The sequence below is a fragment of the Helianthus annuus genome, chromosome 13 (genome assembly GCF_002127325.2).
Source record: "Helianthus annuus cultivar XRQ/B chromosome 13, HanXRQr2.0-SUNRISE, whole genome shotgun sequence".
Classification (NCBI taxonomy): Eukaryota; Viridiplantae; Streptophyta; class Magnoliopsida; order Asterales; family Asteraceae; genus Helianthus; species Helianthus annuus.
Genome location: NC_035445.2, coordinates 80,597,088 through 80,612,099, shown reverse-complemented (window position 1 = coordinate 80,612,099; position 15,012 = coordinate 80,597,088). Strand labels below are relative to the sequence as shown.

Here is a 15,012-nt window from a genome sequence, read left to right as displayed (position 1 = left end):
CGTGCCACGGGGTTCCAGCAAGGAGAAGGTCAACCTTAGTGACCTTTTCTTTCTTTACTGCCTACTACGCGGCCAGCCCTGCGATCTAGCAGCCAGCCTGGCAGAGTACTTTGCTACTGCATACCACCGGCAGCTCCGCGGGTTTCTTCACACTGGCTCGTTTATCACCGCCATTGCACGATAGCTAGGGATCGTGCCTGAGCTTGATCCGCTGCTGTCCGATCCGGTCCCGTATCCGCTATGCAGATCACCCGTACCTTTGATGTCGGTCTGCGGTTCAAGGGTCCTGACGGGCTGATTTGGCAGCCAGAGGTGTTGCCGGAGGTCATCCCGGTTGTTATTGAGGTGAAGCCTGGGGTGTTAGCCCCTCCTGAGGTTCAGCGGGACGCTCGGCGGGCTCAGCGACAGGCTCTGGGCATCGATGAGCCTGAGGATCAGCCTGAGGGTCAGCCTCAGCCTCAGGCTCAGGCTCAGGCTCAGGATGATCCGGCGCATGAGGAGCGGGTCGAGGTGGTCCACGTACCACCAGTTCAGCCAGCTCCTGAGCCGCCACAGTACCCGCAGCACGTTTACACTGACCTGCCTCCGGTAGCGCGTGAGGTGGCTCGGGACTTCGACCGGCGCCTCAGACGTCAGGGCGCACGCATTGACTGGATCGTCCAGACCCTCGTTGAGCTACGAGAGCTCGCTGCGTTGCCTCCACTTCCCCTCCCACCGTCCCCACCGCACGAGGATTAGTACATTAGTTTGTTTGTTTAGTGTTTTGTTATGTATTATGTACTCAGTTGTACCTTTTTGTTGTGTATTGTATGTACAAACTGATATATATATATATATATATATATATATATATATATATATATATATATATATATATATATTGCAGTTAATCTTCTATTTACATCACGTTGGTTCTGGATTGTTTACGTTTAATTCTTATGGCTTTCTGTATATTTTATTTAATAATGACGTAACGACGTAATTATAAAACAACGTTAATTTAATAAAATAAACAACGTTTTAATTCAAAAAAGGAAACATTCAATCATTCAAAAACAAATTCCCATTCACAACGGCAAATCTCACATAAAAATTTTTTACTCCAAAAATCTCTACCATACTAATTCAACCAAAAATCCCTACCAAACTAACCCACATCAACCCAAATAAACCCCAACCAAGGCTGTTGTCTTTTTTGCACATCCAAAGCGCCTCGCTATGGCCAAAGCGGGGCGCTTTGGCTTGGTCAACAGACAAGGACTGACAGAAGTCAGTCCTTGTCTGTTGACCAAAACCAAAGCGCCCCGCTTTGGCCATAGCGAGGCGCTTTGGATGTGCAAAAAGACAACTGGCGTGTGCGAATAGACCCAGCCTTTAATAACCTATTAGATTCCTAACGGGTCTTACAAGATTAAGCGAAGACTGGATTAGAATGTGATTTAGACCCGATAAGTTTGAAGACTTGTATAATATGGGTAAACTAAACATATTCTGGATTTTGAGATAAAAATGATAAGGTTTGACCCGTTTCGGTTAATTTATGCAAACTAGTTACATAAACCGCACCAAACGCGAAAAATGCATAATGGGTAAACAAATGAGACATGAATAGGTTTCCTAAGTTAATATGCCTTAAATATGTTGTGATATCAGTAGGATACCTTCCATTATGCCCAAAACGGATTTAAACTCAAATTAAGCCCCGTAGGGGTATTTTGGTCATTTTAAAAGGTTTTAAAAGAGATTAAATATTAATCTGAGGTTCTGGTCTGAAATGATCAGCAAAAATATTTATTCTTGCAAGTCATATCAGTAGGGTATTGCATATATGTGAAAGTTATCATTTATAACCAAACTATGCACCGTAGGGGCATTTTAGTAATTTCACATAAGCTTTAAAGGTCAAATTTGGAAATCTGAGTTCAAAACTTTTGCTTACTGCTAAAGTATAAAAACTTACTTAAAACATCAGTAGGTATTAAGTCTTGTATGTTAAAAATAGTTTTAACCCATACTATGCATTTAAAACGCGTAAAAATCGATTTTAGGCGATTTTCAGGTTATATAAGGAAAGCTGAGATTTTTATCAGTCCAGAAGGCTTAAAATATTTTATTTAACATATAAAATCAGTAGCAAAAGGTTTGGTATCAAAATGTTATGTAAAACTCATTTTATTAGCAAAAACGGTATAACCGACAATTACCGAATCAAAGCTAGAACCCTATGTTATGATCAGTTTAAAAATAAATAAAAATCGTAAAAAAAACCCAAAATATTATATTACATCAGTGGGTAAAAGGTTTGGTGTCAAAATTCAAGTTTAAAGAGGCCTTATGCCAAATATGTCGTTTAATTAATAAAAAGCTTTCAATTACGCTATTGAGCATAACTCCTAATCTAGACCTCGAACTGATGTCAAATTTTTAGGACATGCTTATAAATCAGTAATAAAGGTTTTTTTCCTCTCACATTTTCAAAAATCTCGTTTTAAGGTCAAAATGGCATAATGGTCAATATTTAAGCAATTAACGGAAACATGCAAATGAATTGAATACTTAAGGAACCATGTAGTATAACCTCAGAGGGTTTTACTAACTTATAATATGGTCCTAATGGAACCTTAAGGCATATCTAAAACTAGCTAAATCGGGTCAGAACTGAAAGTCAAAGCAAAAGTCTACTTTTGCGACTTTCGGTTCCGAACCGAGCCTAAACTCAGAATTGTCGGGTGGAACATGCTTAGACATGTTCTTACATTATTTACCAAGTTATTTTAGTGTTAAAATAGGTTCCATAACTTCTACATTACTGATTATGAATTTATTTGCAAAATAGCTTTCTGTTGACTTTTTAATATTAAGTTTGACCCGACAATTGACCAAGTTAGAGTGGAAATCAGAGGGTGCCCTTTTAAGGACTTATTATCCACATAATTACCAACTCATAGCTATTTTAAATTTGAAAAATGGTTGGACCATTAGTGATTAATCACTAAGTCAAAGCTTAATTATGATGGCTTTGACTTTTGGTCATTAAACTAATAAAACTTGAACTTAGGGGGCTAAGAATGCTTACAAGGGTACTTAGCACAAGTATGGAACTTTAGAAAACTTCCTTGAGCTCCAGAAGGCTCCAAAGAGTGAGTTTTGAAACAAAAATTCAAATGTGCAAATGACAAGTGAATGAACAAGGCCTTATATAGCAAAATGGAAGCTCCAAGATCTTTGCATGTGTCCCTATGATGATCCCAGATGCTATCAGGTGTCCCTATACTGTTAAAACCAGTTGCAAAGTCCCTAGTATCGAAAAACTAGGTTACAAAGGCGGTGGAATGGCTATAACCTGCAGCTGTCCATTTTACTGCCCAGTTACAGGTCTTACGGACCGTAAGCCAAAGACCTTACGGTCTGTATCCGTAATTCAAAATGTATCGCCCAGTTAAGCCTTATTACGGACCGTAAGACTATAGCTTTGCGGTCCGTAAGCCTTCCATCAGAGACAAAATTTTGAGAACTTTTACGTTTGACCATGCAATCTTTCATAATTCGAATCTCTGGTCATTATCAGCAGGAGGGGCCCATTTGTTCAGTTCTGAAAAGTACTTGGGAGCAATGCCATGCAAAACATAGTCTTGGAATCTTGTGAAAAGATCATGTGAAGGAGAATTGTCGTAAATGCACATAAGATCCCATTTATTTGAATGTGGAATTTATCATCACAAAAATTTAATCGGATACTTATGAAATCCTTATTAGATTTTCATGAGAATGTATTTATATTTTACAAAAGTTTGAAAAACGTTTAAAGGTCACTCAGAGGTGATAATTAACATGTTGACACTTTTAATCCTATCATATATCTTTTTAACATGACCCGGGTTCATGACACGTGTCTTTATTATATTGGACATGATTTTACGAGGTGTTACATTTGGTATCAAACATAACTCAACAAAACAACAAATAAATTTGATATAATTCCCGCCGTAAGCTATGGTACAGGGACCGTAGCTTACGGTACACTTAAGACAATGGGGACAGGCTGCCTGGACCGTAGCCTATGGTCTCCAACCGTAGGTTATGGTCTAACCTGCAGTAAAAACTTCTCATTCTGCCCTCGATACTAAAACGAGCATAACTTTTAATCCGGTTATCTGTTTAGCCTCCCGTTTCTTCCTACGTGATCGTAATTTGGTCCTCTATCATTTAAACCTAAAATCCAACATCCGTATTAAAAATATTCTTAATTTACAAGCCCTTGGATTTATATTTATTTACAAAACTTTTGACTCGTTCATGATTTATCAAACAAACTTATTTGTTTGCATTCAAATTTCTTGTGAGCGTCATAACTATAATTTTCCCTATTATCCGAAGTTCTATTTACGGGTTTTATACCTTCTTTATTCAACACATGATTTATTCATTTGACCCATTCAACTAACAATAGTTGAACTTATTTAGCTCAATTCCCATAAGCGGAATTGTGCATCTTCTAGTCGTAACTCACAACCGAGTCTTTAACTATTAGTCTGCGTTTCCGATTCTCGGTTTACACGTATATATGATCTTCTACCCATTATTCGGGTATCAATCCGAAGTCATTAATCATGCAACCATCCCGGTATGCATTAAGACTTCATTTTAACTCGTTTGACTAACTTAGCGAAATCCATCGCTTTCATGTAGCTAAACTTTTAATATTCTTTTCAATTCGAACCGTTTGGTTTTCTTAGCGAAGTCCATCGCTTTTATGCAACCAAACCTTTAATATTCTAGTCATTTTGACCTATTTGGTTTTCTTAGCAAAATCCATCGCTTTTATACGACCAAACCTTATATCTCTCTATCAAATTGACTCGTTTGAATGTTTTAGTGAAATCCATCACTTTTAAACATTCAAACAAAATATCAATTTCATATTTTGACCGGTTTGAATGTATTAGTGAAATCCATCACTTTCAAACATTCAAACTTATCGTTGGTCCCTTGTTCATCCATTCGATTTATTCGCACGGAATTCACCGCTTAAGAACAAACCGAACTTCATGATAATACCTTTATTATTCAACATATATAAATGTAAAATAACGAAAGATCTACGAAGCATGAAGCCACGTACCTTTAAGGCTTTCCTTTCAAGCGAGTGTCCGCTCCGTCTTGACCGCTTGATGATTCGCCCAATTTGTCTATAGAGTTCAATTCGATTTATTGTTTAGAACTCATATTACAATATGTTACATACGCAACTCGTCAAACTAGTCAATTGCGTGATTCTTTCATATTTTCAATATTTCAAGATCACTTGGGCATTATCGAGCATCTTATGGGCGAGATTTTTGTACAAGCATTATCGAGTTCATGATTAGATATTAACCATGTTTTAGCATCTTTTTCAAGCCTTCATGTCTAGTGTGCATAAACAACACCTATAATTTACATCTTAACATCTTATTCTACCATTTCTCTATCATAATTCAAGTGTTCATCACATCATACTAAAACCCATCTAACACAAACATGGTTAGTTATTCAAACACTTTGATTCATGGCATTTAATCACTAATTTCTCATCTAGGGTTTGTTCCTAGACTTGTGTTTATTTCAGTCTTGCTATAACATCTAACATTCACACTAGAATTTCATCTATGAATGTTCATCACAAATTTACAATATCACCAAATATCAAATTTTGACATATCTTGTGATCTCCTAACTCGGGTGATCACGAATTTAGCTTTAGCTCTGATTTTTAGCCTGATTTCCTCTTTGATTTTGATGGATTTTGTGAAATTAGGGTTTTGAGGTAATCTCCTCTTTTGCTCAATGTTTGAATTCATGAACTGGTGTTCTTGGAACGGATTGGAAAACCTCAAAATCACCTTTGGGAAGCCTAAAATTTGCGAGTCTGGCCGACATAAGGCACCAAGTGGCGCCCCTAAATTTGTTAAGGCTTCAAGAGGTCAAGAATGCTCAACTCTATGTAAATGCGTAATGGTACAAACTAACCACAAACAATAAGGTAGCGATCGTTTCATGGAATGGAATGGAATGGAATTAGGAAGTTTTTCTTTGTAAAATTGATCTTGGTTGGGGGAGGGAGGAATTTGAAATCCTTCACTCTAATGAAATTTGTGACTATTTCAACATTCCTTAGAAATCCTTCACTCTAATGAAGGAATGGAATGGAATGTTGAAATAGTCACAAATTTCATTGATTAAAGAAATTCATTGGATTTCAAATTCCTCCCTCCCCAAACCAAGATCAATTTTACAAAGAAAAGCTTCCCAATTCCATCTCATTCCATTCCATGAAACGAACGCTACCTAAGTTATCTTGGAATTACAAGAATTGATGTCACAAATTCAAGACCTGCTTGACAAAGGATTCATAAGGCAGAGTGTGTCTCCTTGGGACGCACCGGTGCTATTCGTGAAAAAGAAAGACGGAAGCATGTGCATGTGTATCGATTACCGGGAGTTAAACAAACTCACGGTATGTTTTGGATTTTGTTTGATGATTGATTGTATCTTTGCTAATGATAAGCAATAAAATATTGATTTAAATACTGATATAAAACTATAAAAAATACAATTTTATAGCAATAAAAAAAAAAACTTTTTTCATGAAAAGTACGGCCCAACCCGTGAGTTCAGCCCAGTACAAGTCTGTTTAAAATTATTCGGTTACAGCCAACTGGCCAAGCCCGTGATTTCATTAATAATTCCCGATTCCTTTTTTACCGGAAGGTGGTTGATTTTACACAGAAACATACATAAAATAACAATTCAAGTACATGTTCTGACATTAACAAACAAATTTGAATCTTAAATGCAACAAAACAAATCAGAAACATATACACCTAACATATTGGAAGTGGGGCCCCATTCCACCCTGCAACACATTCCAACAACGGGTCAATAATTTGACCCTTTGACATGGCGGTAAACACCTTGTCAAACTCCTCACCCGGTGACGTCACCTTCTCGCCGGTCAAATACACTCCGGCAAGCTCCTCCCTAACAAACCGGTACAACGGGTACGATCTGCAAGCCTTAATCCTGTTCGGGATAGCCAATGTACCGGTTTCGAATGCGGTCCTCACATTTTCAACTTCTTTAGGCAAAATGGCCTTCAATTCCTCTTCAAATGCAGCTATCTTTTGGAAGATCGACGTGTTTATGTTCTTCTCGGTTTCTCCGTTGTTTAACGCGTGGTCGACGAGGACTTGTCTTAGCTTTTGCATCAACGGGTATGTGGCGAGGCATGGGTCGTCAATGTAGGCGAAAACGTACTCACGATCGACCACACGAAGCAAGTCTTTTTCGCAGAATCTTGACGGGTGGAGCTCCCCGCTGACGCCCATGGTTAGGACCTTTTTCGCTACTTGGCTTACGGTGTTCTTTACGGTTGACTTCATGTTCTCTTCCAAATGCCTCAAGTCAATTGATTGGCATAGAGCTACTAAGTATGTTGATGACATGAGTTTTAATATCTCGACTGCTTCCGCGGTTTTTCTTGCGGATATTAATCCCAAAGAGTTAACATCTTGGTTGTGTTGTTCCGCGCTTTGGACATGGTTTGTAACCGGGTTGGCTAGAAACTGGAGCTCGGAACAATACGAAGCCATTGCGATCTCTCCACCTTTGAACCCGTAGTCCAAACTTGGGTTACGCCCGCCCGAAAGGTTCGAAGGTAACCCGTTGTTGTAGAAGTCGTTTACAAGCTCGGAGAATTGGGCGAACATGAGTTTTCCTATAGCCGCGATAGCTAAACGTGTGTTGTCCATTGACACACCAATTGGGGTTCCTTGGAAGTTGCCGCCGTGTAACGCTTTGTTTCTTGAGACGTCGATTAATGGGTTGTCGTTAACGGAGTTGATTTCTCTTTCGATCATTTTGGTGGCGGAGCGAATGACTTCGATTTGTGGGCCGAGCCATTGGGGTGATGTGCGGAGAGCGTAACGGTCTTGTTTGGGTTTTTGTAACGGGTCCATTTCGTGGACCTTTTGCGCGGCTTTAACATAATCACTTCCATCCAAAATGTACTCCATGATGGCTGCGGCCTCTATTTGACCCGGGTGATGCTTCAGTTTATGAGTCAAGTGGTCCGTAAACTCGGGTTTCCCCTGCATAACTTCGGCGAAAATAGCCGATAACACTTCTGACAACAATGCAAGAACATTAGCTTCGAAAAGGACCATCGATGCCATCCCAGATCCAACCGCGGTACCGTTGACTAGTGCCAACCCTTCTTTAGGCTGTAATTCGAAGAACCCGCCTTCAACACCGGCTTGAGTGAATGCTTCTTCGGCGTTGAGGATTTGACCGGCGGGGCCGACGGCTTTGGAGTTGGGGCGGCCGGTGAGGAGACCGGCGATGTAGGACAAGGGAACAAGGTCACCGGAGGCAGTGATGGTTCCACGGAGGGGTAGACAAGGGGTGATGTTGTTGTTGAGGAGTTTGGTGATGGCTTCCAGGATTTCAAAGCGGATGCCGGAGTAACCCTGGAGGAGGGTGTTGATTCTGACCAGCATGGCGGCTCTTGTGGCGGAGTGTGGGAGGGTGTGGCTTGATTCTGTCCCGTTGCCGAATATGCCGGCGTTTAAGAATCTGCAACCCAACAATGATAGTATCTTTTTAGATTTTAATTTTTAAAACTGCTAAATACATAAAAAAAATATATATTATATCTAACGAGATAAAAAAAAAATAATTACCTGATGAGCTCCTTCTGAAGAGCACCACCTTGCTTAGTTCTCCGATGAGAAGTAGCACCAAACCCGGTGGTAACACCATAACTATCCGTCCCTTTATTCATACTCTCCATCACCCAATCACTACTCGCCTTCACTCCCGCCCTCGCCGCCTCAGACAGCTCCACCTTCACGGCTGCACCGTCATTAGCTGCCGCGATCCCAGCCACCTGCGACACCGTCAGCGTCTCCCCACCAAGCTTCACCACCGGCTTCCTGAATTCCGCCACCATCTTTTTGACCTCATCCAGGTGACTCCCGGTCAACGCCTCAGCCGCCACTCCCCAGTTCAACGGATCCTTTATGCAAAACTCATTCACGTGGTTACCGTTCTCCATTATGGTATGGTTGTTATAACTTTTATGAGAAAGAAATAATAATAAAAGATAATATAATTGTTGTGAAACTAGAAGCAAACTGTTTATGTATGAATTGAAATGTTTGAGGCTTGCTGATTTATTATGTTTTAATGCAAAGTGTTTATATAGAGGGGTGGGGTGGAGTTGTGTGAATAAGGAGAGGTGGTTGAGGTTTGTAGTAGGTAGGTGGGAAAGGAGTCAAGGACAAGGAAAAACTAAGGAAGGTGGTAGGTTGGATGTAAGATTTAGGCTCGACCGTTTGATTTAGTGAATGTTTGATCAACGGTGGAGTTTTTTGCTTACGTGGGCAGGCAGACTGGACTCAACACACTAGTGGTGGTAGTAGGTGAGTTCATGTTTTTTTTCCTTTTTTTTTATTATTTATAGAGGACGGCTTAACGTACGTTAATGTACGCGATAAGAACACAACGTGCGTAATTAATATATAACGTGCGTGATTTGTATGATAAGGGCTCCCATGCGTGATTATAAGGGCTCCCATGCGTGATTTTTGGCTCCCATGCGTGATTTTTTGGCTTCCATGCGTGATTATCACAAAACCAACGGATCCATGCGTTATTAACTGTTCCATGCATGATTATAGCCCTGATCTGATGGTTACGAGTGTCACATACATGAAGTATGATAAGGGCTTTTGTATGATAAGGGCTTTAGTATGATAAGGTTCATACTAGTATACTTTTACACACATGTAGACTTTTGAGAATAATATCAATTTTGGCATGCATTTAAATACCAATTTTCAGTTGCTTAGAAGTTAGAAATTATGCAGAATTTCATAATACATATCTTTGTTTGATAAAATATAAAATGAAAACACTTATACCTAATATATTTTTTAATTATCAACTTACCCTTGAAATTAAAATGATAATTCAATAGTGGGTCAGCTGTCTCAATTCGACTTTTTTTTTACCATTTGGGTCATTTTTTTACTTAATTTTTTATGATGGCCTGAACGGGTATATATAAATTTATTTAAGTAAGCAGAAAATTAGGTTAAAACTGTGTTATAATGAATTATTTTAGCTGAAAAAGTTAAATGTGTAAATATGTTTTTATAAGTATTAGAATTGGGTAATGTAAAATTTAACAAGGATGATGGATATATACTAATTTTTTTCCAAAAAAGAAAAGTTAGGATACAAAATAAAATGAAAAACCAACAATTTAGACTAACTAAACTCTCAAAAGTGTGTAGTGATTTAACTAATAGCTGAAATAGTTCATGTCATGTGGACAATTGGGCTTTAACTAACTAAACTCTCAAAAGTGTGTAGTTGTTTAAGTAACAACTTTATAAATAATAATGTTTAAATTAAATAAATAAAAAATTAGTTAGGCCAAAGGTAGGTGAGGTGTAATTTTTTTATTTGTTTTGAAATTTTAATGGAAGCCGGAAGGTGAAAGAGGGGCAAGCGGCATTGCCCTTGTAACGCGGAAAGAGGCTCACGCCTTCCACATGTAAAGGAGAGACTGTTTTGTGGGAGTAAAATTGTCAATACTGTCAATGTAGCTTAAGCGTCAGCTCACTATGGATGGTCTCAAAATTAATTATTTTTGTCATTAATATGTTTTGAGTTCTTTATGAGGTGTAATTTCTCTTAAGTAATTAGTGTTCAAGTTCTATTATAAATTAAATTTAATTTAATTTAATTATTCAATTGGTTTGCCGTTCAAAAGAAAAAGTATATATAAGTTCCAAACACAACTATTTGAATTATTCATGAAAATAGGTTGTTGCAAAATTTGTTTTGAGAAGTTACTCAAATAAAAAATGAAAAATATAAAAGGTCTTCTTGGTTCACAGAAGTTGTCAACAGGCGAGACTTGATCTTCTCACATGTGTAATTAAAATATTTATTTGTTGCACTTTTTTTATGCCTCGTAATCCTACTCTATTTTTAAATAATCATAATCTATAGAGTTAATTGCCAAAATCGTTCCTGAGGTTTGAGCAGGTTTGCCATTTTCGTCCAAAATAACACTTTTGTACCAAATTGCCCCTAACGTTTGTAACTTTTTGCCATTTTCATCCAAACCACTAACTTAGTTTATTTTTTCTGTTAAGTTAAAGATATGTGGATGAAACTGGCAAATATAAAACCACAGGGACGATTTTGGCAGTTTACCCAAACTCTTATAAATTTGTTTTATTTAATTAATTTTGTAACATATATAATAAAAAAATATACATGCAATTTTTATATGAAAAAAATAATAGCTTTGTCACATAATTTTTATAAATTTTCATCTAACCACTAACTAAGTTAATTTTTCTATTAAGGCGAAGGGTGTTTATAAACTAAGACATAAATTAATTTCTAATTTTTTATATAAATCAGTTTTATAAAAATAAGATCTACATAAACCTTTAAATTTTATAAAACTAAAATGCTACCTTATTGAAAAAAGGTCAAATAAAAAAAATCTTATCATATGTACCAAGTTTGTAATTCATCTTCTACTCTTTTAAATTCGCTCCTAAGGAAAAACAGAAGCCATTGCCCCCCCCCCCCCCCCAATCAAACAACGTATCGTTACCAAAAATTACCCACCAAATTGTAATTATAATGCTATGAACCAAAAGTTTCTTTACTCAAGCCACTCAGAATAAGTATTAGTTAGTTACCCTCATAATCTTAATTAAATAAATATTTTATTTCTACCAACATATTTCCTAGGTGCTCAACACATTTAAAAAATATGTAACGTTTTACAATTTTTTCTATCTCTACAACTGATAAATACTAAAAGTTGTAATCGATTGTTATGTGTTGCACACCAATGACGTTTTCTCTTTATAAAACTGCTTTATATAAAGAAGCTGTAAATTAATTTATGTCTTAATTTATAAAATTTAAAACATCCTTCACCTTGACAAAAAAAAATAAACTGAATTAGTGATTTGGATGAAAATTTATAAAAATTATGTGACAAAACTATTAATTTTTTTTTCTAAAAATTCCATGTATATTTTTTTATTATATATGTAACAAAAATAATTAAATAAAAGAAATTAAAAAGGGTTTGAGTAAATTGCCAAAATCGTCCCTGTGGTTTTATATTTGCCAGTTTCATCCAAATATCATCAACTTAACAGAAAAAATAAACTAAGTTAGTTGTTTGGATGAAAATGGCAAAATGTTACAAACGTTGGGGACAATTTGGTATAAAAGTGTCATTTTGGACGAAAATGACAAACCTGATCAAACATCAGGGACGATTTTGAAAATTAACTCTAATCTATATTTACACGATCAGGAAAGACACCTTATTACTAAGATATCTTTTGGGGACATTTATTTCTTGTATGAAACCGTTTTCTAGATTCTAAAAAAAGTAAATTACAAGTTTTATCCTTTATAATTGTACCAAATTATAGGCAATGTCTTTTGTCTTTAAATTTGACGAGTTTTGTCCTTAACGTTTCAAAATCCTACACGTTATGTCCTTTAGCCCTAACTCAGTCAGATTTCTTTGTTAAATATGTTCATGTGACTTGCACATGAGGGTATTCTTGTCATTTTACCTCTCTAGGGACTGTTGAGTAAATAATTTGATATTCAAGGGACTAATTGTGTAAGAAATAAAAAATAAATTATAAATATTAAAAACCTTGAATTCTCTCTCTCTCTCTCTCTCTGACTCTCTCTCTCTCACACACACATTTTCATCTCCCTTTTCTCTCTCTTCACCCACTACCACCACCTTCCACCACCACATCCACCCCCACCACTGACCTTCAGCCGCTGCCACACACCACCGTTGCACCCACACACCACCATAGCCCTATCGTTCACTCTCTCAGACTTTACCCACCACCACCTCCCACCACCCCAAAACCTTCACCGACACCACCCAAGCCAGCCTTCACCGCCATCACCCCACCTACTTACCACCACCAATTCCACCACCGCAACCCCACTGCACCTACCATCACCGCCGCACCCAAGTTCAAATCAAACAATCAAGCCATCATAACAACAATTATGGTTTTGATTTGGCTTCTATGGATTCAATTATGAGGATCATGAGGATGGGGTTTGGTGGACGATTAGTGTTCAGAAAGGGCAGAATAAGGATCATGAGGATGGGGTTTGTGGGTTTGTCGGCTCCGGTGGTGGTTTCTGGGTCGTCGGTGAGTTCTGCTACGGTGATCCGGGAAGAGTCAGACCCGTTTTTGTTGTATCATGAGAGATCGGAGCCGGGTTTAGAGATGGGGTATGTAAAGCATCATCAATAACAATCTACTGGTTTTGATTTGGCTTCTATGGATTCAATTATGAGGTATATCATTATCAATTTATCATATCATGTATTCTGTTTGGTGTTTAAACCAGAAGGGCTAGGTGGCGGTGGGTTCAGATTATAGAGAGAGGAAATTTCAGAGAGAAAGATAGATGTTTGCATAATTTTTTTTATACATGTAAATCATTTTTATATTTTACACAACAATCCCTTACTATAACTTGTTTTACACAATAGTCCCTGATGAGGTAAAATGACAAGAATACACTCACGTGCAAGGCACAAGACCATATTTAACAAAAAAAATCTGACTGAGTTAGGGCTAAAGGACATAACATGCAGGATTTTCAAACATTAAGGACAAAACTCGTCAAATTTAAAGGCAAATGACACCGTCTGCAATTTGGTACAAAAATAAAGGATAAAACTTGTAATTTACTCTTCTAAAAACTAAGCAAGAAACTTCTATCTCCTAAAGAATCAAGTAATATTGCGTTTTCTTTTTATGCTAGAACTAGTATTAAGGCTAGAGGGCGTGGTTTAAATCTGTAACATCTCGTAAAATCGTGTCCAATAAAGTATTGACACATGTCCGTAATCTTAATCGTGCCTAAAAGTTGTCTAAGAGGGACTATTTTTGTCAAAATTGAAAACTATGAATGTGGAAGGACTAAAAGTGTCAACATGCTGAAACTATGCCTCTGAGTGACCTTACACGGTGTCTGTATTCTCAAATGAGCCACTTGTTGGACGAGAGCAGCCATTTGCATAATTGTTTGAAAGTTTGTGTGACGAAGGGTTAAGAGCGTCAACATGTTAATTCTTACCTCTGAGTGACCTTTTAACAAACTGGGAGTTCATGATGTTCAATCATACTCTCGAGAATGTCTAATACTGGCCATTTAGGGCTTTTATGCCATTAAGTGATAATACGCGCAAGTTTGCAAGTTAAAGGGTTAAAAGCGTCAACATATTAATTCTTACCTTTGAGTGACCTTTTAACGAACCGGGAACTTTATGATGTTCGGTTATACTCCCGGGTGAACCTAGTATTGGCCAAGAAGGGCCTTGTGTGCCATTTATGAAGATACGATATTATATGAAAGTATAGGGGCTGAAATTGTCAACAAGTAAAAGTTTGTTTGCTGATAACAACCCCATACGGACCGCAGGAAGAGGACCATACAGTCCGTAAGCCTTTTCTGCAGGTCGAATTTATGCTTGGCAGCCACTCCAAGCTACCTTAAACCATCCAAACGAAACCATGGGCTTGTGAGTTGTTTGGCACACATTTAGGGACACTTGTTCACATCTCCAACACCCTCAAAACACCTGGAATCGTCCTATTAATCCTCCAAACACTATAAATAAGTGATGGTTTCATTCAAAAACTTGCACCATATCATATTTCCTTCTATAGTTCTCTTGTGGAGGATCCTGAGCAATTAGGAACTTCCCTTTGAGTTTTATTCAGTCCCTAAGACCACTTGTAAGTGTTCCTTTCGTGGCTTATTCATTTTATAGGCTTTTAAAGTCGAAAGTCGAGCATTTTCGATAAATGCTTTGACTTTTGGTTTAGACCTTAATGGTCCAGCCATTGTTCGCAACGAACACGGCTACGTGAA

General features: G+C 37.6%; 1 protein-coding gene across 1 annotated transcript; it reads right to left on the bottom strand.

Moving 5' to 3' along the window:
* Positions 1–6,672: 6,672 nt before the first annotated feature.
* On the bottom strand, positions 6,673–9,225 carry LOC110898343 (phenylalanine ammonia-lyase-like). Its single transcript, XM_022145116.2, has 2 exons — positions 8,721–9,225; positions 6,673–8,613 (listed from the first exon to the last, which is right to left on the bottom strand). The coding sequence occupies exons 1-2, from the start codon at positions 9,092–9,094 to the stop codon at positions 6,864–6,866; spliced, it is 2,124 nt and encodes a 707-aa protein (XP_022000808.1). The 5' UTR covers positions 9,095–9,225; the 3' UTR covers positions 6,673–6,863.
* Between the last annotated feature and the right edge of the window lie 5,787 nt (positions 9,226–15,012).